We start from the raw sequence: 24,014 nt of genomic DNA, 5'->3' as shown, positions 1-24,014 counted from the left end.
TCATGCTTTCTGTTGTGTGTCGAGCGTCTAGTATCTAGGCAACCGCTAGAAGCGGTTGGACTGAAGATGCTGAGAAAACGGGTCTTCGAGCGAAAGTGAGGTACGATGTGGAACGATACGCCCTTATCGCCTTCCGTCCTAAAGGAAAAGGAAAAGGAAAACCAGAGGTAAATCTCCCTCCCTGTTATTCCAGGAGTTCGACTCTAATGTGAGATAGGGATAATAGCCTAACCAGGTTTTGAAGTCTGTTGTGAACGACAACTTGTTCTCTTTGTAGTTCACAAAATCGTATAAGCTATACGTTCGATCTAGCACACTTCCCTACAAATAAAAATCAATCGTCTTCTTTCCAGCAGGGAAATTGAACTTACTTTGTTGCCTCTAAATTCAGGGACCCCGATTGTGGCGCGGAACTGATAAGAAATTTATTTATTTATTTATTTATTTATTTATTTATTTATTTATTTATTTATTTATTTATTTATTTATTTATTTATTTATTTATTTATTTATTTATTTATTTATTTATTTATTTATTTATTTGGTTTATATACTGCCCTATTCCCAAAGGACTCAGGGCGGTTTACAAGGCAAAATTTAAAAACAATTCAGTTGATGCCTGAATTTGAGAGAGACACAAAGAGGCTTCTTTGCCCACCTGAAAATAGGAATCACCAAGTAATCAAGCAAAGCAAAAAACATTTATTAAGGGGAGAATCAAGTATTTTAATAGGATATAGAAACTACGGAAACAAATGACATTTGTTATATATAATACGTCAGAAAGCAAATGAAACAATAAAAAACATTGATCAATCAAGCAATCAGAATAGAACTGGAAGGGGCCTTGGAGATCTTCTAGTCCAGCCCCCATCTCAAGCAGGAGACCCTATACCATTTCAGACAAGTGACTGTCCAGTCTCTTTTTAAAAACCTTCAGTGATGAAGCACCCACAACGTCTGATGGCAAGCTGTTCCACTGGTTAATTGTTCTCACTGTTAGTAAGTTTCTCCTTAATTCCAGGTTGCTTCTGTCCTTGATTAGTTTCCATTCATTGTTTCTTCTCCTGCCCTCTGGTGCTTTGGAAAATAAGTTGACCCCTCCTCTTTGTGGCAATCTCTCAAATACTAGAATACTGCTATCAGGTCCCCCCTAGTCCTTTTCTCTAGACTAGCCAAACCCAAATCCTGCAACCTGTACTTCATATGTTTTAGTCTCCAGGCCTTTAATCATCTTAGTGAAAAACTTAAACGGTAGAAAAGACTGATTCTACATAACATTCCACAAGTGGCACATTTATGGGTTACGTTATTCTTTCCCATCTGAGTTTGTACCATTCTTAAGACTTGCAAGGGACTGCCACAAAGAAGAGGGGGTCAACTTATTCTCTAAAGCACCTGAAAGCAGGATAAGAAGCAGTGGATGGAAACTAATCAAGAAAAGAAGCAACTTAGAACTAAGGAGAAATTTCCTGACAGTTAAAACAATTAATCAGTGAAATGACTTGGCTCTGGAAGTTGTGGGTGTTCCAACATTGGAGGTTTTTAAGAAGAGAGTGGATAACCATTTGTCTGAATTTGTATTCTGCCTGAGCAGGGAGTTGGAACACCAAGGTCCCTTCCAACTCTGTTGTTCTGTTAAGTGTATTCAAGGACTTTCAGAATACTGTTCTGCTCCGTTCAGTCTCAAACTCTTGAGATATGCGAATAATAACAACAACAACAACAACAATAATACCACCTTGACCCTCAGCAAGCCACTATGTGGGGCTTGTGTGCTCTGAGGAAGATACTTCAGAGAATTATGCCAGGTGTTCAGCTATACTGGATAGATCTCATCAGAGGAGTTAGACAAAGAGTGTGTCTCTCATAAAAAATATGGTGAGATGTAAATTACGGAATCCCATACTGGCTCAATCATTGCCCAATCAACAAAGACCACACTAGGTGTTGGAGTTCTTGGACATCTGGTGAAAAATGGGCTACATGACTCAGGACTGTTGGCTGAACAACCAGGCCAGCAGCTGTAGAAATGCTGGAAGAAAAGGTGTTTGCCCATTGCAAATATACAGAGATAGAAAACAGAAATAATGATCTGTTATTACAGATCAAACCCAACAAGAAAAGGATATTTGAAAAGAAAGCAAAGGTAGTACCAATCGTAATAGGTGCCTTGGTTACAATCCCAAACAACTGGAGTACCACTTGAACACCATTGGCATTAATAAATTTAATATCAGTCAATTGCAAAAGACAGCTTTACTCAGGACAGCTTACATCTTGAAAAAATACCATCAAACATCAACATCTGCCTGTCCCAGGTCCTTGGGAAGGACTCGATAGGTGGATAAAAATGCCAAATTAGTCTGAACATCTGGCTGACTGTGTGATTAACCATATAATACTATTAGGTGCCTTGAATGCAATCCCAAAACAATTGGTGCACCACTTTAATACCATCGGCATTGACAAAATCACCTTCAGTCAATTGCAAAATGCAGCTTTACTTGGAACATATATCCTGCCATGATATATTCAACACAGTGAAACATTAATATCTGCGTATCCTAAGTCCTTTTTTAAGTTGTTAAAAATGACAAATCCAGTCTAAACATCTGGCTGACTGTGCAACAAGTCATATTGCTTAAAGTGCTGAAAAGACAAGTTCTCCCATATCAGTAGAAATGGCCTTGGCTAACAAAAAAAAATATTTTCCTGAAGTTAGAAAAGAGGTGCAGATGCCAGGTTAAAATGCTAATATCACTTTTTAAAATGCTAATAATGAAGCCTAAAATTCCAAATAATACTATTTTGATGATGATGATGATGGTGATGATGATGATAAAAATGAAATACCATGCTTAATATGGTAAAAAAAATCAGAAATCAGGATAGTGGAGTGTTATTCTAAAGCAGCTAAAATATATGGCAATTCTTCTATTTAAATTTTTAACACTGCAGTAATTTGTAATGAATAATAAATAAATACATTTCCAGTGAGTATAGAAAGTTATTTCTATATTTGTAATAAAGATGAAAAAAATGCTCACATAGAAAAGTGAACAGTAACATTGGGAATAATTTAATAATTAAAGGTGCTTTATGGTTTTGTGGAACTGTTGGAAGGGATTTGACACTGAATGGAAAAATACAAAATCATACACTGGCATGACTAGTCCATATATCAAAGAACATATAGTAAGAAATAATGGAGTGAAAGGGTAGGTGGAGATGGACACTGGCATTCAGGTGATCAGGAAAGCTAAAATAATTTGACAGATATGGATAGACACTGATACGAAAGAAAGAAATTGTGAGGGAGAGACAGGAGACCTATTTTTTTAAATAGTGAGACAGTTTTATTGCATGATCTAGCAACTGACTGAAATGAGATCAAAGGAAAAAGAAGTATCAAAGAAGTATGTTTTAATAACTATCTCCATGTGCCTCTCCTCTCAGGGAAATGTCTTACATCAGTTCCAAGAAATCATAAATATATCTTTTAATTCATAAATTATTCCCCTTATTCCTACTTATCTTTCTATACAGTCATCATTTTCCTATTTATTGAAAATATAGATTATCATTACAAATCATATGCAATTAAGATTATAATAGTGTGAGATAAAGTACCTGACTGACCGACCAACTGACTAATCTAGACAAACTAAGTCAAAACAAAAACATGAAAAGGAAAAAAATATGAAAAGAAAAATGGGAAAACAGGATGTAAAAAAAATTCAATAAATATTGGGAAAGGACTGGCTTGGAATATAAATGGAATAAAGTCACATAAAAATCAATACCACAAAGCATTATAGTTACTATATCTCTCGAGATAAAATGCCTAAAATAATTACATCTCAGTTTTTCTGAAAAGTATGGCTAGTCAGTTTAGATGTATCAGTCAGAAAGCTATATCTTTTCACTTTCCCAATTTTCTAGTTAAAGGAAGGATAAAAATGATACCATGTAAAGACAAGAAATACTATGTCAGACCCTCATTTACTATATGGCTTTTCTTTCTATGTTCGGGTCTGCCATTCTGTTGGGAGGAAGATGCTCTGCTATTCTGCTGGGATGGGGAGCCTGGGTGTTCTGAACCAGCCCTCTTCTGGCCTTGAGTAAGGCAAACCCCTATTCAGAAAGAAGAGACTGGAGAGCGTCCAAGGCTAAAAGGCATCTGCCAAGATTTAATTACGCAGTTAACAAAAACACTAGAGCTTGTCTTCTCAAGCGGAAAAGTTGCTTTCAGCAACCAGCCCCTCCCCAAACACTCCTTTTATAGAGAGCTCAGGGCGTGGTCTCCCTGTGCCTCCTCCCGAGGAGTCCCACATTCTTTCTTTGTTTGTTCCTGCTCGACTGCCTCCTGCGTCGGGCGTCCTTGAACAGGGCCAGCTGTGGGTCATCATCTTCCGCACTATCGGGCTCACGCAGCTGAGAAGAGGGCCCCGGCTGGGAACTCTGCCAAGCCTCCACGCCATCATCAACCGGTTCGTCTCCCACACGGTCCTCCTCCCCCTCATCTGAGTCATCCGACACATCTGAGCCGGCTGCCGAAACCACAGGCTGGCCCTGAGTCACAACACTGGGATGGGGTGTAAATGAAAGAAGGAATGTGCCCTGGGCCATTTGTCTTAGCTCCGCACCGAGGGAAGGAGATCAAGAGGCCGAGAGGAAACCAAACCCCTGAGAATGGTGCCTGGAAACTGCGCTTATCAATTTGGTTCCCATTACAACTTTGCACCTGAGGATTGGGTAAAATCAAACTGGACTTTTGGCCGTTGGGGTGGGCTCTGTAAGGCAGACATGTCAAACACAAGGCCCGGGGGCTGGATACAGCCCGCGAAGTGGTTTCATGTGGCCCGCAAAGCCATCCTGGAAACAGTGAGGGAACGGCCCCCACTGCCTTGGCCCTGGCCCAGAGACCCTCCTTCTGCCAGAGACCTTCAGATCTGTCCCACTCCTGCCCAGGCCCCCATAGGCACCCTTGATGCAAATGATGTAGAGCTGGCCATGCCCACCCAGTAGGCCATACGCACTCTAGCCACACCCACCCAGTAGGCCACGCCCACCCTGGCCATACCCACCCAGCCCCCTGAGGGCAACCGCAGTGCTGATGCGGCCCTCAATGAAATTGAGTTTGACACCCCTGCTGTAAGGGATGCTTTAATGTAACGTTTCACATGGGAAAATACTAGGTCTTGCTTTGCTTTCTTGCTGTCACTGTCTCTCAATAAAAGTTCCTTTTGAGATGATGCCTGTCTCAAGAGTTCTGCTTTCTTGGGAGGGCTAGCTGAGGCAAGACCTTACATACTATCTGAGACTGGTCCAAGGTCTTGGGGCATTCCATTTCACCTCACTCATTTGACTTCATTCTGCATTTGTTCTGAATATTATTGAAGTTGTGTATATGTATCTTATATGTATCTCATCTAAGGTTTATGAATAACGAACAATATAGGAATGTCTGACCTATTACTAATAATTTCAATCTAGAAATATCTGACTTTTCTGAGTTGTCTGTTCAAATAATTTCCCAATATTTTAAAGTTTAAATATCGTACAGTGGTACGCAAAGCTGGTAACATTTACTTTTTTTCACCAGGGTTAAAAGAGAGCAAGCAGCTGTACAAATTCAAAAGAGATGGTGGATGCACATGACAAAAAGACTATTTAAACTTCTGAAACACACAATTCGTGCAGCGGTATGGTCATGTACACAGTAATGCCTGACTAAATGTAGCATTATGGTTTTACCCCTTAACTTCTTTTTCTTTCCATACGCCCTGTTTTACTGTAATATAGTTCCCCTATCTGTAGACATATTAGTTGTGTTCACATAATGTAAAAATTTCTGATGTATAAAAGATTCTGTCTTGCTTTGTAATATCAAAGTTGTAGAAACAGCATAACTACCATCAGTGGCAAGCTATGTCAAGAGGCTGTTGAACAACTAAATTGAAATCCAGGTCAGATATCAGGCAAAAGTTTCCAAAGAATCATAAAACATGAAGCAAAAACAGCATCCAAGGACAAATTCAGTGAGTTACGAAGCAGAGATCCACACGTGTTGAAGGATTGAATGAAATAGCATTGTTCCAGCACATGTGTTCAAAGCTGGTATTCTAAAGTCAGAACTCTTAAAAACATATCCAGACTCTATCACAATTGCTTATCAGGTCAGATAAAAATTTGTTTTGACAAATGGTGCCTGATGTCTAAATAAGGTTTACCTCAACACTTTTTATTTCTCAGCTAGATGCCATGTTTTTTTTCCAGATTCATTTTTTGTGCCATCCAATTATTTTACCATTTTCCCTGATTCTGTTGAAGGTTCCCAATCACATGAAAATCTGAATCTTCCCTTTAGGTTACAGGCTACAGAATTCAATGCTGTCTAGAAAATTAAAATTCTGAAGGTTTGGGTGCATGCGTGTGTGCGTTTGTGTGTGTAAAAATATAAATTTAAAAAGGAAAGATAAAATTAACAAGAACCAAGGAGGACGAAAATTAAAAAAAATAAGAAAAGAACAAAAAAAATGCAAAAAAGAAATATAAAAAATGACTTCCAATTTTTTTATAGCATTTTTAAGTATAAATGTAAATTAACCTCTCTTATTATAATTTCATTTTTTTTCAGTTTCACACGTCACTACAGGGTTCCAGTCAGCATTAAACCTAGATAAACTTAGATTAAACTGTCTCTAGAATTCTAAAGATTCATTCTGATTCCCTAGAACATGTGTGTCAAACTCGATCGCGTCATGTGACATATTGTGACCTTTTTTGCCTTTGCGGAGCCGGGGTGGGCATGGCCTGCACTTGATGCATCCGCCCATGGGCCACCAGTTTGACACCCCTGCTCTAGGAGAAGTACGGCAGAACCCAGTATTTAGCACCATGCAATACTGAGATAAATTTATTATTTATCTTATTTTGGTTAGAAATAAAATATTGGATTTTTTTATTGAATATTCAGCTTTAATTTTGTTTTTTTTAAAGTTAGCATTTTTACTGTAAAGATATAAGAATAAAACAGATTTTTCCCCAAATTTCTCCATTTAAGAGACATGTAAAAGCAATAGCTTCAGATACATAAAGAACATGACATTCTGGGATGGGATTTTTTTTTAAAAAAAACCCTCCTAAACAGCTAACAGAAAACAGATATTTGAGCTAAATTAATAGCTCAATGGATTTCAAAGATATAGAATAACATTTGCATTGCAGATTCAGAGACAACAAGCAAAAGGAAAGGATAAATTTATTTTAATAATTAAAACAGATCCATATCTGAGCTTTACCTGTCACCATTCAAAATACAGTTTAGTGCAGTATTGTACCTTTGCAACATCATATGCTCCCCAGGGATATAGACCTGCAACCTATATATATGTATTCAGTATTTTGGCTAGGCTTTATGGCTTGATAGTGACATCAGTTGCATTCCCCTGCATATAATAATGATGATGATGACGATGATAATGACAATGACAACAACAACTACTATAATAGAGTTGGAAGGGATCTTGGAGGTCATCTAGTCCAACCCCCTGCTCAGGCAGGAAACCCTATACCATTTCAGACAAATGGCTGTCCAGTCTCTTCTTAAAAACTTCCAGTGTTGGAGCATTTACTGCTTCTGGAGGCAGGTTGCTCCACTGATTAATTGTTCTAACTGTCAGGAAATTTCTCATTAGTTCTAGGTTGCTTCTCTCTTTGATTAGTTTCCATCCGTTGCTTCTTGTCCTAGCTTCAGGTGCTGTGGAGAATAGCTTGACTTCCTCTACCACAGTTTCTTCTTTCCTTCCAGCAATCCTCTACAAATTTTGTGAGGGTTTCTGCCATTAGTAACGGGAAAGTAATGATTTATCTTCACCAATCATTTATTGGCAGTAAGAAACCAATTATTCTGTTTCCCAACAATTGCAACAGGAAGCATTTAAATTATAGTACATATTCTGAATTAATTTTTACATAGTATAAAAAATAAAATATCCCCAAGGTTTTTTTTAAAGCCTCAGTCTTTCTTATATATGTTATATATTTAGGTTTTTTGCATCGTCTCGTGCCTTTTGTTCCACTGAAAATAATGCAGCCTTGGTCACCTATCTCTGCCTTATGTTTGTAATTATTACAAATTGCAAAATTTATTTTTAGAGTTGAACAGCATTATCTTATCATGCTTCAATTACTGTTCTTTTGCCTAAAGATGGGATGTTTTGGTAGTCTTCGATCTAGTGCTAATAAATACCTCAATATTCTAATTAAAATATACTGAAAAGCAGATATTCTTTTTCTGAGTGAAAAAATTGAAAACTAGGGCTGTAAATTGTAGTATGGATCATGTTATTTAGTATGCCTCCAAATAGTGATATAATATGATTTCTTTCAGGATTTTCCATAACCCTCTCTTTCCCACATCCTCATCCCAGTGATATTCAAAACTGCATAAATACTGAATATGCCGAGTGATCATTGAGCTATTTGCTTGTTAATTCCCCCCCCCCAAATATTTCAGTTTCTAAATGTTGGGCTATTTTAAGTATACTGTTGCCTCTCTGTTTCTCTTATTAACCTCAATTTGTGTACACGACAATCATAACATTTCTGTAAATAAAATGTTGCAAATCTATTGGTTAAATACTGTATTTCTTTCAGGAGTGTTGTATTAGCTATGACATTTTAAAAAGAGTGAGTCCTTTGGAAGCTGAACTTCTTAAAGAACCTACTATTCAATATAAAGTCCGATTCAGGTAATATTAGTACTTTTATTTTCCTTGGTTCTCTGTATGAGATTACTTTTGTCAACATGACAGTGTTTTTGTGTACAAAGAAGTACCCTGGAATCAGTGCATTTTAAGCACCATTTATATTTTATAGGCAGCAGAATCACACAGTATTAGGGTGACAGCCACTATATTCTACACTCTCAAGCCAATTGTGCTTTTGTTTACCATATTGTTCAAACATAGTGCATGGATCAGATTATATTTAAGGAGAAATGTAGAAACCAGACAAATAGCAAGGTAAGAAATGTGAAGAAAGAGAGATTAATACCTTGTTCTTTAATATTTTCAAAAGTATTTATTTATGCCACAGGGGCATATTCAGATTTACAAACAGAAAGTCTGAAATATATAGATTCTATTTAGTAATTTTTCTGAACATGGGCATTAGATTGTTTTTGCTAAAAAATATACTTCTGTGTATAGCCTTTAACACATACATACGTTGATCTGATTAAACCGATCACTTACTGTCAAGAAAGATGAGGAAAGAGTTATACTGTACATTCAGAATTGGTTTTTATTATGATAATGGCATCCGGTCCTCTCAATTCCTGGCAAATAGATGGGGAAGAAATGGAGGTAGTGACAGATTTTATTTTCCTGTGCTCCAACATCACTGCAGATGGGGACTGTAGCCAAGAAATTAAAAGACGCTTGCTCCTCGGGAGGAAAGCCATGACAAATCTAGACAGCACACTAAAAAGCAGAGACATCACCCTGTCAACAAAAGTGCGTATAGTCAAGGCTATGGTCTTCCCAGTTGCAATGTATGGCAGTGAAAGTTGGACCATAAAAAAGGCTGAGCGCCAAAGAATTGAGGCCTTTGAACTATGGTGCTGGAGAAGACTCCTGCGAGTCCCTTGGACTGCAAGGTGATCAAATCGGTCAGTCCTAGAGGAGATCAACCCTGACTGCTCTTTAGAAGGCCAGATCCTGAAGCTAAAACTCAAATACTTTGGCCACCTATTGAGAATGAAGGACTCACTGGAGAAGAACCTAATGCTGGGAAAGATTGAGGGCAATAGAAGAAGGGGATGACAGAGAATGAGGTGGCTGGATGGAGTCACTGAAGCAGTAGGCGTGAGCTTAGATGGACTCCAGAAGATGGTAGAGGACAGGAAGGCCTAGAGAAACGTTGTCCATAGGGTTGCGATGGGTCGGACACGACTTCGCAGCTAACAACAACATGATAGCTGAGAGATAACCTAATTTTTCAGAATTTTCTATACAGTTGTAATTCAGAAAGGGGAGACATTCACTAAATTCTTAGGAATTGGATGTGCACAAATATAAATTATTTCTCTTCATAACAGGAAAATATTTACTGCAATAGAGTCAATTACCAAAAGGAATTTTTTGCACAAAGTACCTATGCTGACTCAAATTATCATAAAGAAAACAGACTCATTTAAGTAATATATTTTTACATTGTGCTTACATCAGAAAAGTGGTTCTTTTGGGTGCCGTAATGTACAGCCACATAAAAATGTTTTAAATAATTATTAATCATATTATTTGAATAGGAAACACTTAAATGAGTTATGACTTCTAAGGGAGAACATAAAAAATAAATTTTCCATAAAAATAGTTACTCAATGAGGGTGGAGGCTTGTTTTCCAAGCTTGTTCTTTAAATGTTTTGTTTCCAGGCTAGGTAATATCTTCTGTGGAGTTCAGGGGATGTCAGTGTCAGTGTTCTTCAGGTATGGGTGTGTCAAGTAAGGGTCTTGTGATGGGTCAGGTGTGAGTCATCAGTGAGAATTTCTTATAAACAGAAAAGAAAATTGATACTGACATCTCCTAAACGCTGCTGAAGATGTTACCTAGCCTGGTAATGAAACGTTCAGAAACCAACCCACAAGCTCGGAGAACAAATCTTCACCCTCATCCTACACCCGAGCTACAGATACTCACCACTATTGCATAGTTACTCAGTTTTGATATTTCTTCCCTTCAGATTTGCTGGATCTGATTTCCCCCCTTTTATTATATTTAAAATATTTTGTAAATCAGGAACCCAAACCAACCAATACATCAGTGGGAAAAGAGTAATAACATCAGAAAGTAAGGTAATCTACTGTTGTTTTTGATAATTTTCTATCTATCCAAACTTTTTTGCTTGTTTAATATCTATCATATGTTACTTCAGTTGGAGTAGACATGTAACATACTTGTGATGACATGCAATTTTAAGCATTATTTAATATTTTATCAAATATGATTTGAGGATGCCTTTACTTTTTAATATATCTGATAAGACTCTTTAACGGGTAGTTCTTGAGGGTGAAAGAATTCATTTTTTTAAAGAAACAGTTATTTTAGGAATACAATTGTATCTGAATTCTCAAGGGTTAAAGTCAATGTTTCCTGAAAAATATGTGAAATTCCACAAAAATCTGTACTCTTGCTCAAATATCCCCAGATGTTTTTATGTGTGTCAGTATACTTCAGATGTGACCTACAATGCAAAATCGTGGCTTGAAGTCCCAAAAAGAAAATACATTCATCCAGTCTGGGAGAGAGAAGAAGAGAGTGCTCGCCACTTCCTCTAGCAGCCATTTTGGTGACAGCTTTACCGGCCACCTGAGCATAAGCAGCTCAACAAGTCCTCTACCTGGCACTGGCAAGAGGAAGCCAAGAGTGGAGGAGGAGGAAATGGCAGCACAGGCATGACTTCAGGCCCGTATGTAAAAACGGTGTTTCTCAACCTTGGCAACTTGAAGATGTGTGGCTAGGAAATTCTGGGAGTTGAAATCCATACATCTTCAAGTTACCAAGGTTGAGAAACACTGATGTAAAAGATTAATATAATAAATTTTACCACTGCCACCACAAAAATACATGAATATGGAAATCCAACTATATCAACTATCCAAACTTTTTTGCTTGTTTAATATCTATCATATGTTACTTCAGTTGGAGTAGACATGTAACATACTTGTGATGACATGCAATTTTAAGCATTATTTAATATTTTATCAAATATGATTTGAGGATGCCTTTACTTTTTAATATATCTGATAAGACTCTTTAACGGGTAGTTCTTGAGGGTGAAAGAATTCATTTTTTTAAAGAAACAGTTATTTTAGGAATACAATTGTATCTGAATTCTCAAGGGTTAAAGTCAATGTTTCCTGAAAAATATGTGAAATTCCACAAAAATCTGTACTCTTGCTCAAATATCCCCAGATGTTTTTATGTGTGTCAGTATACTTCAGATGTGACCTACAATGCAAAATCGTGGCTTGAAGTCCCAAAAAGAAAATACATTCATCCAGTCTGGGAGAGAGAAGAAGAGAGTGCTCGCCACTTCCTCTAGCAGCCATTTTGGTGACAGCTTTACCGGCCACCTGAGCATAAGCAGCTCAACAAGTCCTCTACCTGGCACTGGCAAGAGGAAGCCAAGAGTGGAGGAGGAGGAAATGGCAGCACAGGCATGACTTCAGGCCCGTATGTAAAAACGGTGTTTCTCAACCTTGGCAACTTGAAGATGTGTGGCTAGGAAATTCTGGGAGTTGAAATCCATACATCTTCAAGTTACCAAGGTTGAGAAACACTGATGTAAAAGATTAATATAATAAATTTTACCACTGCCACCACAAAAATACATGAATATGGAAATCCAACTATATCAGCAGTGCCAAGACATTGCTTGGTAAATAACTACTTCAGAAATGTAAACATTGATAGTAAAACAAAAATCACTTATTTATTCCTCAAACTGTACTTAATTGATTTATATCAGACATGTCAAACACAAGGCCTGGGGGCCGGATACGGCCCACGAAGTGGTTTCATGTGGCCCCCGAAGCCATCCTGGAAACAGTGAGGGAACGGCCCCCACTGCCTTGGCCCTGACCCAGAGACCCTCTGCCTGCCAGAGACCCTCGGATCTGTCCCACTCCTGCCCAGGCCCCCATAGGCACCCTTCATGCGAACATTGTAGAGCTGGCCATGCCCACCCAGTAGGCCATACACACTCTAGCCACGCCCACCCAGTAGGCCACGCCCACCCAGGCCATACCCACCCGGCCCACCGAGGGCAACCGCAATGCTGATGTGGCCCTCAATGAAATTGAGTTTGACACCCCTGATTTATATCCTGCTTTCCTACTCAGTAATGATAGTAAAATATTGCTTAGTATCAATAATACTTAAAATAATGCAATATAGAGAACAAACAGTTAAAATATGGTGCAATGTGGTAACAGTTAAAATATGCTGTTTCTTGGTTGCTCTTCTGAAGGCAGAGAAGTGCAAGTTGAATATAATTTCCAAAGGATTTCATTCCATAGTTTTAAAATAATAAAAAGAAAGGTTTTCACAAACAGATAAATGGGAACTTAAATAGGCAGAATTTAAATGGTCACCATATCTTACCCAGTTCTGTCCCTCCCTCCCACCCACCCCCAAAAAATGGTATGGGAGAGAACATTGAGTTATCAAGCTTTCAACATATTGGCTCCCCATGATATGCTAAATTAGATGTTGGGGTAGATTTGTGAGGGAAGAGGAAATGCCCTTTTATTGTAGGAATAAGAATATTTTCCATTAGGATTCTGAACTCATTCTTAGTGATTTATTATCAGTTATTTATATTTTCTAATATTTTTAGGCAGCTGTTGATGCTTGCAAATTAATGGGATATCGGACGTATTATAATCAGATTCTTCAAGATGAACTTCAGAATAAAAGGCATGGAATAACAGATGAAATAGATATTGCTACAATAAGAGATTACATGCAAGTAAGCAGTGCTAAGATTTATCTATCACATGGGATTATATAATTAAAAAAAATACTAAAGTTCCATTCAGTCAAGTCTAATCCCCTTAGGTTCCAAATTAAAAGCATTTTCAATACATAGTTCTTGAATGGCTCTAATGAAAAGACCTGTAACATTTGCGATAAATGGGTCCACTGTTAAACTGCTCTAGCTGTTTTTCCTAATATTAAATCAAAATCTACTTCCTATAACTTAAATTTATCATTTCATATCTTACATTTTGGGATGAAAACAGAGATAACCCTTGACTCAGGACCATTTGTTAAGCAACCATTCAAAGTTACAATACTAAAAAAAGTAACTTATGACGAGTCCTTGCACTTATGACTAATGCAGTTTCCCTGTGGCCACGTGATCAAAATTCAGGTATTTGGAACCAGCATGTATTTATGACAGTCGTAGCATCCTTGGTTTGTGTGATCACTATTTGTGACCTTCCCAGCCGGCTTCCAACAAGCAAAGTCAGTGAGGTGCCGTATGATTTGATTAATGTCTGTGTGAGTTGCTTAATAAATATAGTAAAAAAGTTCATAAAATTGGACATGATGCCTCAGTTAATGACACATTACCACAATGAGAAATTTACTGGTCCCTATTATGTTTGTAAATCATGGACCACCTGTAGATGTCATATTTTCCACCCATCTCATTATAAGTAGTCCTTGACCTATAGCCATTCAGTCAGCTATCATTCCAATAATAGTTACAACTGGTGCTCAGAGTTCAGGCTGTCTCCGCATTCCTCTGGTCACATGATAGGGATCTGATTGCTTGGCAACTCATTCACATTTATACCCAGTTATCGTACATCCCACAATTAGTGATTGCCTTTTGCAACCTTCTCTGTTGTCTTTCCCAGAAAATTAATGGAGAACCCAACAAGAAAGGTCCCAAGTTGCAGGGGTAATTTTCCATTAGGAGCCGGGGAGCGATGCTGCCTCAAGAGGGAAGAGCGTCGGGCGGGAGCCGGCAGGGCAGTCCTGCACACGCGCGCACTCCCCGGCTGCTAAGGAGTGCTCCTTAACAGCCGGGGAGCGCGTGTGTGCGCAGGACTGCCCTGCCGGCTCCCGCCAGACGGCTCCGCCGATGCTGCCTCAAGAGGGAAGAGCGTGAGGCGCCTGCCATGGCTCCTTGAGGACTCCTTAGGAGCCGGGAGTGCGCGCATGCGCAGGACTGCCCTGCCGGCTTCCACCAGACGCCAGCCTGCCCTGCTTCCTCCACAGAGAGAGGGGAGGGCGTGCCTTCCCGGGCTCACTGATTTTCCGGCGTATAAGACGAAAAATCTTGAAAATCATCTCAAAAGTTGGGGGGGTCGTCTTATACGCCCAGTCGTCTTATACGCCGGAAAATACGGTATATGAATCTACTGGGTGAAATCATCTGTCAGCATGGGGTCAGCATGGGGTTCATAAGGTCAGTGTGTTGATGATACCCAGTTATATATTTCCATGCTTAGAGAACTAAGTGATTCTATTCATGTCTTCTTTTGTTGCCTTGAAACTGTGGAGATCTGGAACAAAAGACTTCAACTGAACCCTGGAATGACTAAGTGGCTTTGGCAACTTCTCTATCTGAGGATTTACTATATTTGATGATGGATGGGATTGCACTATCCTAAATAGACCTGGTGCAGAATCTGGAGTCCTTCTGGACTCACAACTCCTGCTCAAAAAAACAGGTGTCAGTAATGGCCAGTAACCCCTTTGCACAGCTTCATGTTAAGCACCAGTTGCACCCACTCCTGTATTGGGAAGCCCTACTCTCAGTCACTCATGGCCTAGTCCAGGGGTGTCAAACTCAATTTCACTGAGGGCCACATCAGCATTGTGGTTGCCCTCAGGGGGCCGGGTGGGCGTGGCCAGGGTGGGTGTGGCCTACTGGGTGGGCGTGGCTAGAGTGCGTACAGCCTACTGGGTGGGCGTGGCCAGCTCTACCTCATTCGCATCAAGAGTGCCTATGAGGGCCCGGGCAGGAGTGGGACAGATCTGAGTGTCTCTGGCGGAAGGAGGGTCTCTGGGCCAGGGCCAAGGCAGTGGGGGCCGTTCCCTCACTGTTTCCAGGATGGCTTCGTGGGCAACATGAAACCACTTTGCGGGCCGGATCCGGCCCCTGGGCCTTGTGTTTGACATGTCTGGCCTAGTCTCTTTTCAAATGGATTACTAAATGTGCTTTACATGGGGCTGCCCTTGAAGAGCATCTAAAAGCTTCAACTGGTACAGATTGCACCTTTGCTCTGCAAGACTGACTGGCTGCCGGTTTGCTTCCAAGCCCAATTCATGATGCTGGTATAACCTGTAAAGCCCTATATCAAGTGGGACAAGGTTATTTGAGGGGGCCACCTCTCCCCAATTACATTTACCCATCCCATCAGGTCCAGCAGAAGGTCATTTTGTGGGTCCCATTAGGCAAGGAGCTTTGTTTAGCAGGAGCCAGAAAAAGAGTCTTTTCTGCTGTTGTACCCACCCTTTGATACATCATTTCCTCCCATCCAAGGTGAGATTGCCCCCAACTTTTCTGGTCTACAGAAGAGCCCTTAAAATATGGATGTGCATCAGGCTTTGGGACCTCATGGAGCCTATTAATTAGCTATATTGCCAAAGTGAATTCTCCTCTTTTTATTATTGTTTTTTAAACGTAGGTTTTAAGTGTTAATTGTGTTTAATGGTAGAAGATTATGGTTTTACTTATGTTTAACTATATATGCCACCGAGAATCACATGTAAGTGAGATCGGCAGTGATGTAAATTTTAAAAATGAACAGAATAAATTATAATTAAGCTACCCAAACTTAACTGAATTATAATTAGCATTTCATAAACGTTGTTTCCTTATGGCTTTCTAGTATGCCAGTCATATGGATGAAACTCCAGCATATTATGGTGGCAGACATAATTATTGGAGAAGGCTGACATTGGAAAATTGGCCTAGAGCAATGATAGTGTATGACATCATGGATTATGCACAGTCTGGGAAGCTGTCTGCTAGACTTAGAGCCGAACTTCCATTTCTGTTGCTGAAACCACAGAACGAAGAGACAAGTCGTGCTCAAATCTTGGCTGTTTGTCAAATTAGGTAAATAATGTCAATGGTTGCCAAATTTGATTACTAGCTTTCTTTGGAATGTCTTTTTTCCCTTTCCCTTTTATTTGTTAAAAGACAGATAAGAATTATTGCCAAGAGAAGAAGAGTTCCTATTTGTAACTACAATATAATCCCAAACACTGCAATTTCTTAAACCTAACCCACTAATATTCTTTCTTTCTTTCTTTAATATGGCTGTCCATCTCAAATATATTATTTGGGTGGCTATAAAAACAGGACAAAAACAATATAATGAAATTATAAATAAATTGTAAACAAAAAAAATTGCAGTTGTAATAAAAAAACATACACCAAAAGACACAATAGAGAGCAAACAGCTTCTAAAAAATACATGAACATAAAGAAGAAAACTGATACATCCAAACTGAACACAATAGGGCAGACATGTCAAACACAAGGCCCGGGGGCCGGATCCGGCCTGCAGAGTGGTTTCATGTGGCCCGCGAAGCCATCCTGGAAACAGTGAGGGAACGGCCCCCACTGCCTTGGCCCTGGCCCAGAGACCCTCCTTCTGCCAGAGACCCTCAGATCTGTCCCACTCCTGCCCAGGCCCCCATAGCCACCCTTGATGCGTAGAGCTGGCCATGCCCACCCAGTAGGCCACGCCCACCCTGGGGGTAACCGCAATGCTGATGCGGCCCTCAATGAAATTGAGTTTGACACCCCTGCAATAGGGAATAAACAGCTTCCCTAAAAACGAGCCTACATATGTACCTAAAGACGAATGGAAACACATCTCTTTTAGAAGAAAACAAGAGCAAAGCCCCTACTATTTACCGTAGCCCACTCCAATGAAGTCTCTCTGGAACTGAACAATCGCTTTCATAGCCTCACCCTGGAAGAAAATATACAGACACTCACAAAAGAGCATTCATCAATAGTTTCTAAAAAAGAGGCACAACCCTGCATTCCTGCGACAGGAAGAAAAGTATTCCCATTTCTTTTATTTTCATCAGTTGTGTCATCCCCCAAGTTAGAGGTATCATTTGGGGGGAAAATAGTGCCTAGGATATTATTAGAAAGTTTAATATTTCTACTTCTGAAAAGATATATAGAATTCACTTAAGTCACTGCTTTCCAGAAGTGAGAGACAAGAAAGTAATAGCAGTGTAAATTTGCACATATGTTCCTTAATAGGAAGAAAAAAATAGGTTAGCAATATGACCTCCTGGAAGAATCTCTAGTGATATTAATTAGCTTCAAAACGTGTGTAATTTTGTGACTGTGGTTACTCCCTTTTTATGTGCACTGCATGTATGTAAAGAGGGCTGGTATAAGCCAATGACTGTTAAACCAATAAGTGTTGCTATATACATCTCTACTTCAGAGCACAGAAATAGTAGTTTTCACAGTATTCATGTTAATATTTATTGACATTTCCTGTCCATAGTAGCATTTGCACTGTAGGATCTGTGAAAATAATGTTCAGAACACCAGTTCTTTTCTAGGTCTATGTCACCTGGTTTCATAACTACTTCCCTATCAAGACAAAAACAAAAAGCAGCCCAGAGAATGTCACAGCGCCGCTCTTATCAAGCTAGACAGAAGATTGCAAAAATGAAGAAAGTTTATAAAGTTGTGAAAGAAGAGGTGAGCAAGGATAAAGCACATGGAACATTTGCTATTTAGAATAGTACTGCTAGATCATTAGAGGTCTATCAATATGTTTTAAAAGGATTTAATCAAACACTAGGTTTTTGAAAACTGTTCTTTTAGTAGAGTGTTCAAATGGCAGGATATAGTTTAATTGTACTGTATATAGAATGGCATACTTTTATATGAAATCCACACCTGAAAAAAAAGAGAATAAAACAGCTGCTGTGACTAATTGTTTACTGTAATTATTCAACCTGCTAAAACATCTTTTTAAGGGGGGCACTTTGCTGGCCAATGAATGTTGTGATAACATGATTTGAGCATGTTATAAATCAAATTATTAAAAAATTATTAAATTATTAAATTATTAAAAAATAATTTCCACCTTCCAAAACCATTGTTACACAATTTGGCCAAGGATAGCTCCTTTTGCCTGAAAAGTGTAAAAACTAACCTTTCCAACTCTTATCATGGTCTTTAGCTGAAAAGAACTCACTCTGACTTCAGTGGGATTTATTACTTAGTGATAAGACTGTTTTATATAGACCTGGTTCTGATAATGAAGTTGAGAGCCCATTTTTATTGTTTCAGTAACATCAACACCTTCATACATTATCTTCTTCCTTTGCAAATTCAACTTCATCTGTTATAACTATATTATACAGTTTTCCAATGTTGTATGGTTTACTTTGTTGTGACATGTAGGATATAAATCAAAGAGTTATATAGGATAGTGAGACTGGGATGTAACATAAATGAATGAATATCCTGAAAAGTATTCAGGATACAGTCTCCAGGAGCCTGGTATAGACTTTGATATAGGCAGACAAGGAGTTAGGACTCGTGGATACATCTGGCATTTTGAAATGCCACCAGCTATCTCAGGTGAATATAACGAGGTACAAAGGACATGTTTGTGATGTATTCTTTTCCTTCTACATTGTGTGCAAAATTATTAGGCAAGTGAGTATTTTGACCATATCATTATTTTCATGCATATTTTCGACCTCCAAGCTGTATAAACTTGAATGCTTAGTGGATATAAGCATATCAGGTGATGTGTATTTGTGTAACGAGGGAAGGTGCGGCCTAAAGCGAGCAACGCCCTATATCGAGTTGTGCATAATTATTAGGCAGCTTCTTTTCCTCAGGCAAAATGGGCCAAAAAAGAGATTTAACTCACTCGGAAATGTCAAAAATTGTAAAAAGTCTTTCAGAGGGATGCAGCACTCTTGAAATTGCTAAGATATTGTGATCACAGAACTATCAAATGTTTTGTTGCCAATAGTCAACAGGGTCGCAAGAAACGTTGAGAAAAAAAGACGCACATTAACTGCCAAAGATTTGAGAAGAATCAAACGTGAAGCTACCAGGAAGCCATTATCCTCCAGTGCTGTCATATTTCAGAACTGCAGCCTACCTGGAGTTGCCCAGATGTACAAGGTGTTCAGTGCTCAGAGACATGGCCAAGGTAAGAAAGGCTGAAACCCGACCTCCACTGAACAAGACACATAAGTTGAAACAGCAAGACTGGGCCAAGAACTATCTGAAGACAGGTTTTTCAAAAGTTTTGTGGATGAGATGAGAGTGATTCTTGACAAACCAGATGGATCAGCCCATGGCTGGATCAGTAACAGGCACAGAGCACAGAGTTCCACTTCGACTCAGACGCCAGCAAGGTGGAGGTGGGGCACTGGTATGGGATGTTATTATTAAAGATGAGCTAGCTGGAACTTTTGGGGTTGAAGATGGATTCAAAATGAACTCCCAACCTACTGTCAGCTTAGCTTACCTTGACCATGTCTCTGAGCACTGAACACCTTGTACTTCTGGACACTCCAGGTAGGTTGCAGTTCTGGAATATGACAGCATTGGAGGATAATGGGTTCCTGGCAGCTTCACATTTGATTCTTCTCAAATCTTTGGCAGTTAATGTGCATCTTTTTTTCTCAACACATTTCTTGAGACACTGTTGACTATTTGCAACAAAACATTTGATGGTTCTGTAATGACACCCCAATATCTTAGCAATTTCAAGAGTGCTGCATTCCTCTGAAAGACTTTACAATTTTTGACTATTCAGAGTGAGTTAAATCTCTTTTTTTGGCCCATTTTGCCTAAGGAAAAGAAGCTGCTTAATAACTATGCACACCTTGATATAGGGTGTTGATCTCCTTAGGCCACACCCTCCCTCATTACACAAATACACATTATCTGATATGCTTATATCCACTAAGCATTCAAGTTTATACAGCTTGGAGGTGGAAAATATGCATGAAAATAATAATATGGTCAAAATACTCACTTGCCTAATAATTGTACACACAGCATAATCTCTAAGTATGATATTCCCCAATTCCTTTTCCTGGAAAAGCGACCATAATTTCAGACCAAATTGTTTCAGCTGGGGTAACGTTATTTTTTTTCTAAGGCTTATGGAGGGCTTGGGACAGGGGACATTCCTCTGTCCTAGTCCTATTAGACCTCTCAGCGGCGTTCGATACCATCGACCATGGTATCCTGCTGCGGCGTCTCAGGGGATTGGGAGTGGGAGGCATGGATTTGCAGTGGTTCTCCTTCTATCTCCTGGGACGTTCGCAGTCGGTGTTGGCAGGGGGGCAGAGGTCGACCTCGAGGTCTCTCGTTTGTGGAGTTCCTCAGGGGTCGGTCCTCTCGCCTCTCCTGTTCAACATCTACATGAAACCGCTGGGTGAGATCATTCGTGGTTTTGGAGTTGGGTATCATCAGTATGCCGATGATACCCAGCTTTTTATTTCGACCCCAAACCACCCCAGTGATGCCCTCGACGTGATGGCCTGTTGCCTGGAGGCGGTTCGGGTCTGGATGGGGAGGAACAGACTTCAACTCAACCCCGACAAGACTGAGTGGCTGTGCATACCGGCATCCTGGGATATTCAGAACATTCCATCTCTTTCCATGGGGGGTGAACTATTACCCCCCGTAGATAGGGCTCGCAACCTGGGAGTCCTCCTAGATTCACGGCTCACTCTGGAAGACCATATAGTAGCTGTGACTAGGGGGGCCTTCGCCCAGGTTCGCCTGGTGCGCCAGTTGCGGCCCTATCTAGACCGGGATGCCTTATGTACGGTCACTCACGAGTTCGTGACCTCTCGTCTGGACTACTGCAACGCTCTCTACATGGGGCTGCCCTTGAGGACCACTCGGAGGCTCTAACTGGTACAGAATGCAGCCGCGAGAGTTGTGTTGGGAGTCTCCCGATACTCCCATGTTACACCTCTGCTCCGTGAGCTGCATTGGTTACCAGTTGTCTTCCGGGTGAGATTCAAGGTACTGGTAATGGTGTTTAAGGCCCTACATGGCATGGGTCCGGAGTACCTTAGGGAGCACCTGCTGCCGGCATCAACTTCCCTCCGCCCTGTGCGCTCCCACAGAGAGGGCCTCCTCAGGGTGCCACCGATCAGAGAATGTCAATTGGTGGCCCCCAGGGGGAGGTCCTTCTCTGTGGGCGCCCCGGAGCTATGGAATTGGTTGCCGGTTGAGCTCCGGATGGCGCCCGACCTTCGCTCCTTCTGTCGCGATCTGAAGACACTCTTATTTGAACAAGCCGGCCTGGCCTGATGGGGGATGGGTTGGGTTTTTATTGTCATTTTTAATATATGTATTTACTGTTTTTAGTTGGGCATATGTTTAATTTTTTTTAACTTTTGTATTTTTGTATTATTTATATATCTGCCCTGTTCACCGCCCTGAGTCCTTCGGGAGAAGGGCGGTATATAAATAAAATTATTATTATTATTATTATTATTATTATTATTATTATTATTATTATTATTATTATTATTATTATTATTATTATTATTATTATTATTATTATTTATTTATTATTATTATTATTATTATTATTATTATTATTATTATTATTATTATTATTATTATTATTATTATCATTATTATTATTATCATTATTATTATGGGATCCATTTGGTCCAAAGACATTTTGGAAGTAATAACAATGCAGGACATTAACAATTTGTTATGCAGCATTTCTTTTTATGTTGTAAATTAAAATGATTTAAAATAGATTTTTTTCAGATTCCAAGTGAAGCGTATCCCAAGATATATCACATGTATGGAGAACATTATGTATTTGGCAATAGCTTTCTGCATTACAAATAACTGGAAAATAGTTAAACTGACACTGACACCAATTTTAAAAAAGGCTCCAAAGAAATATCCAGGAAATTATAAACTGGTTACTTGAACATCTGCTCCCACAAAATCAATATAATTGGTAATCGAAAGAAAACCCTGTCTCACCAATCTAGTTTTTTTTTAAAGTGTCAGCAGGCATCTTGATGACATTCTGTTCTTCAATTTTCAAAAAGTCTTTGACAACATCATCTCAGGGCACCCAAGGACAATTAATAGTCAAGAGATAAGAGAAGCTATCTGTGAGAAAAGTTGGGCAGTGGTTCAGAATATTGTTCACAGCTCCATTTTAAGCCAACTATTACCTGTCTTTTCCTTCTGATCATGTGAGCCATATGAAACTCACTCTATACATCCTCTAGCATAACAGCTATAACATAAGGGGCAAGCAACGTATGTGCACAAACACACATGCAATCTGTTTTATTACATAAAGATGCTTATATGACCAGTGCTGGCTAAAGGAGTTAGAAGGCCATAAAGTACAGTGCCTGTTTGTTATTTCTAGTTGTTTTCATTTACTAAAAAAAATACTCCCATCTAATACTTCGTTTACATATTAAGAATTTAATTCCAGAGCTGCAGTGGCCATATTAATTTTATATCCAAGAATACTGCATGTCTCAGGGATATATTGCTCAAAGAATGCTTAATTCTGAGGAGAAAAAAATGTGCTTAATTTTGGTTGAAATCTTGAAAAACTACAATTTAATTATATTATAAATCTCAAGATAGCTGCATTTGTATTAAAAATCTCTGCAAAATAAGAATTTAGTTTAAAATGTATAATATTAGATTTCACTTTCAAATTATGACGTTTGCTGCTTTATATTTTGTTGTTTAGGACTTAAGCAGTCCTTCTTTGAGTGATGATTCAGCTGGAGATCCAGGGCCCGAAAATCAATTTTCTAATGAAGACTGGGAACAAGAAGCAGTAATGCTTTACGATTGGGCCAGATCACTCCGAACTGAAGATATTTGGGAAGATTAATCAGAGATAAATGTATTTTTGTTTAAGCTTCTACCATTTCTATTATGGTTGCAGCAACAGTTGAAATTGTTTTTTCCTATAGTTTTTTTGCTCTTTTTGCAGACATAACCATGGCAGAAGATGAATATACACAATTCTCTGGCTTTAGAAAATTCCTAACAATTCCTACTGTTGATAGAAAGATGTGATACTATGTGAGAATAAAGTGATGTAGCCAAAGTACATCTGTTGCAAGTAATAACTTGAGGTATCTACAGGTGAAACTCGAAAAATTAGAATATCGTGCAAAAGTTCATTTATTTCAGTAATGCAACTTAAAAAGGGAAAGTAATATATGAGATAGACTCATTACATGCAAAGCAAGATAGTTCAAGCCGTGATTTGTCATAATTGTGATGATTATGGCGTGCAGCTCATAAAAACCCCAAATCCACAATCTCAGAAAATTATAATATTACATGCAATCAATAAAACAAGGAGTGTACATAGAACAATATCGGACCTCTGAAAAGTATAAGCATGCATATGTACTCAGTACTTGGTTTGGGCCCCTT

General features: G+C 39.2%; 2 protein-coding genes across 2 annotated transcripts in view; one reads left to right on the top strand and one right to left on the bottom strand.

The window, feature by feature from the left end:
• The first annotated feature begins 27 nt into the window (after positions 1 to 27).
• LOC308667927 (uncharacterized protein CXorf58) lies at positions 28 to 23,628 on the top strand. Its single transcript, XM_081327546.1, has 9 exons — positions 28 to 167; positions 5,609 to 5,708; positions 8,665 to 8,759; positions 10,752 to 10,863; positions 13,410 to 13,541; positions 16,423 to 16,652; positions 18,131 to 18,272; positions 23,314 to 23,472; positions 23,563 to 23,628. The coding sequence occupies exons 1-8, from the start codon at positions 106 to 108 to the stop codon at positions 23,458 to 23,460; spliced, it is 1,020 nt and encodes a 339-aa protein (XP_081183672.1). The 5' UTR covers positions 28 to 105; the 3' UTR covers positions 23,461 to 23,472; positions 23,563 to 23,628.
• KLHL15 (kelch like family member 15) overlaps positions 9,752 to 24,014 on the bottom strand; it is a 50,217-nt gene continuing 35,954 nt past the window's right edge. Inside the window, exon 4 of the transcript XR_014026422.1 lies at positions 9,752 to 9,970. The gene's annotated coding sequence lies outside the window, so the exon portion shown is untranslated. The remainder of the gene's footprint in view (positions 9,971 to 24,014) is intronic.

The sequence above is a fragment of the Vipera berus genome (assembly GCF_964194415.1).
Source record: "Vipera berus genome assembly, chromosome: 4".
Lineage (NCBI taxonomy): Eukaryota > Metazoa > Chordata > Lepidosauria > Squamata > Viperidae > Vipera > Vipera berus.
Note: the sequence above shows the minus strand (reverse complement) of the source record. Positions and strands in the feature narration are given on the sequence as shown.

Bases quoted from the DNA above. Each gene is read 5' to 3' on its own strand.
- LOC308667927 (XM_081327546.1), top strand. From the start codon at position 106: ATGTGGAACGATACGCCCTTATCGCCTTCCGTCCTAAAGGAAAAGGAA. The intron at 10,864-13,409 runs GTAATCTACTGT...TAATATTTTTAG, and splicing joins TAATAACATCAGAAAGTAAG to GCAGCTGTTGATGCTTGCAA. The intron at 13,542-16,422 runs GTAAGCAGTGCT...ATGGCTTTCTAG, and splicing joins CAATAAGAGATTACATGCAA to TATGCCAGTCATATGGATGA.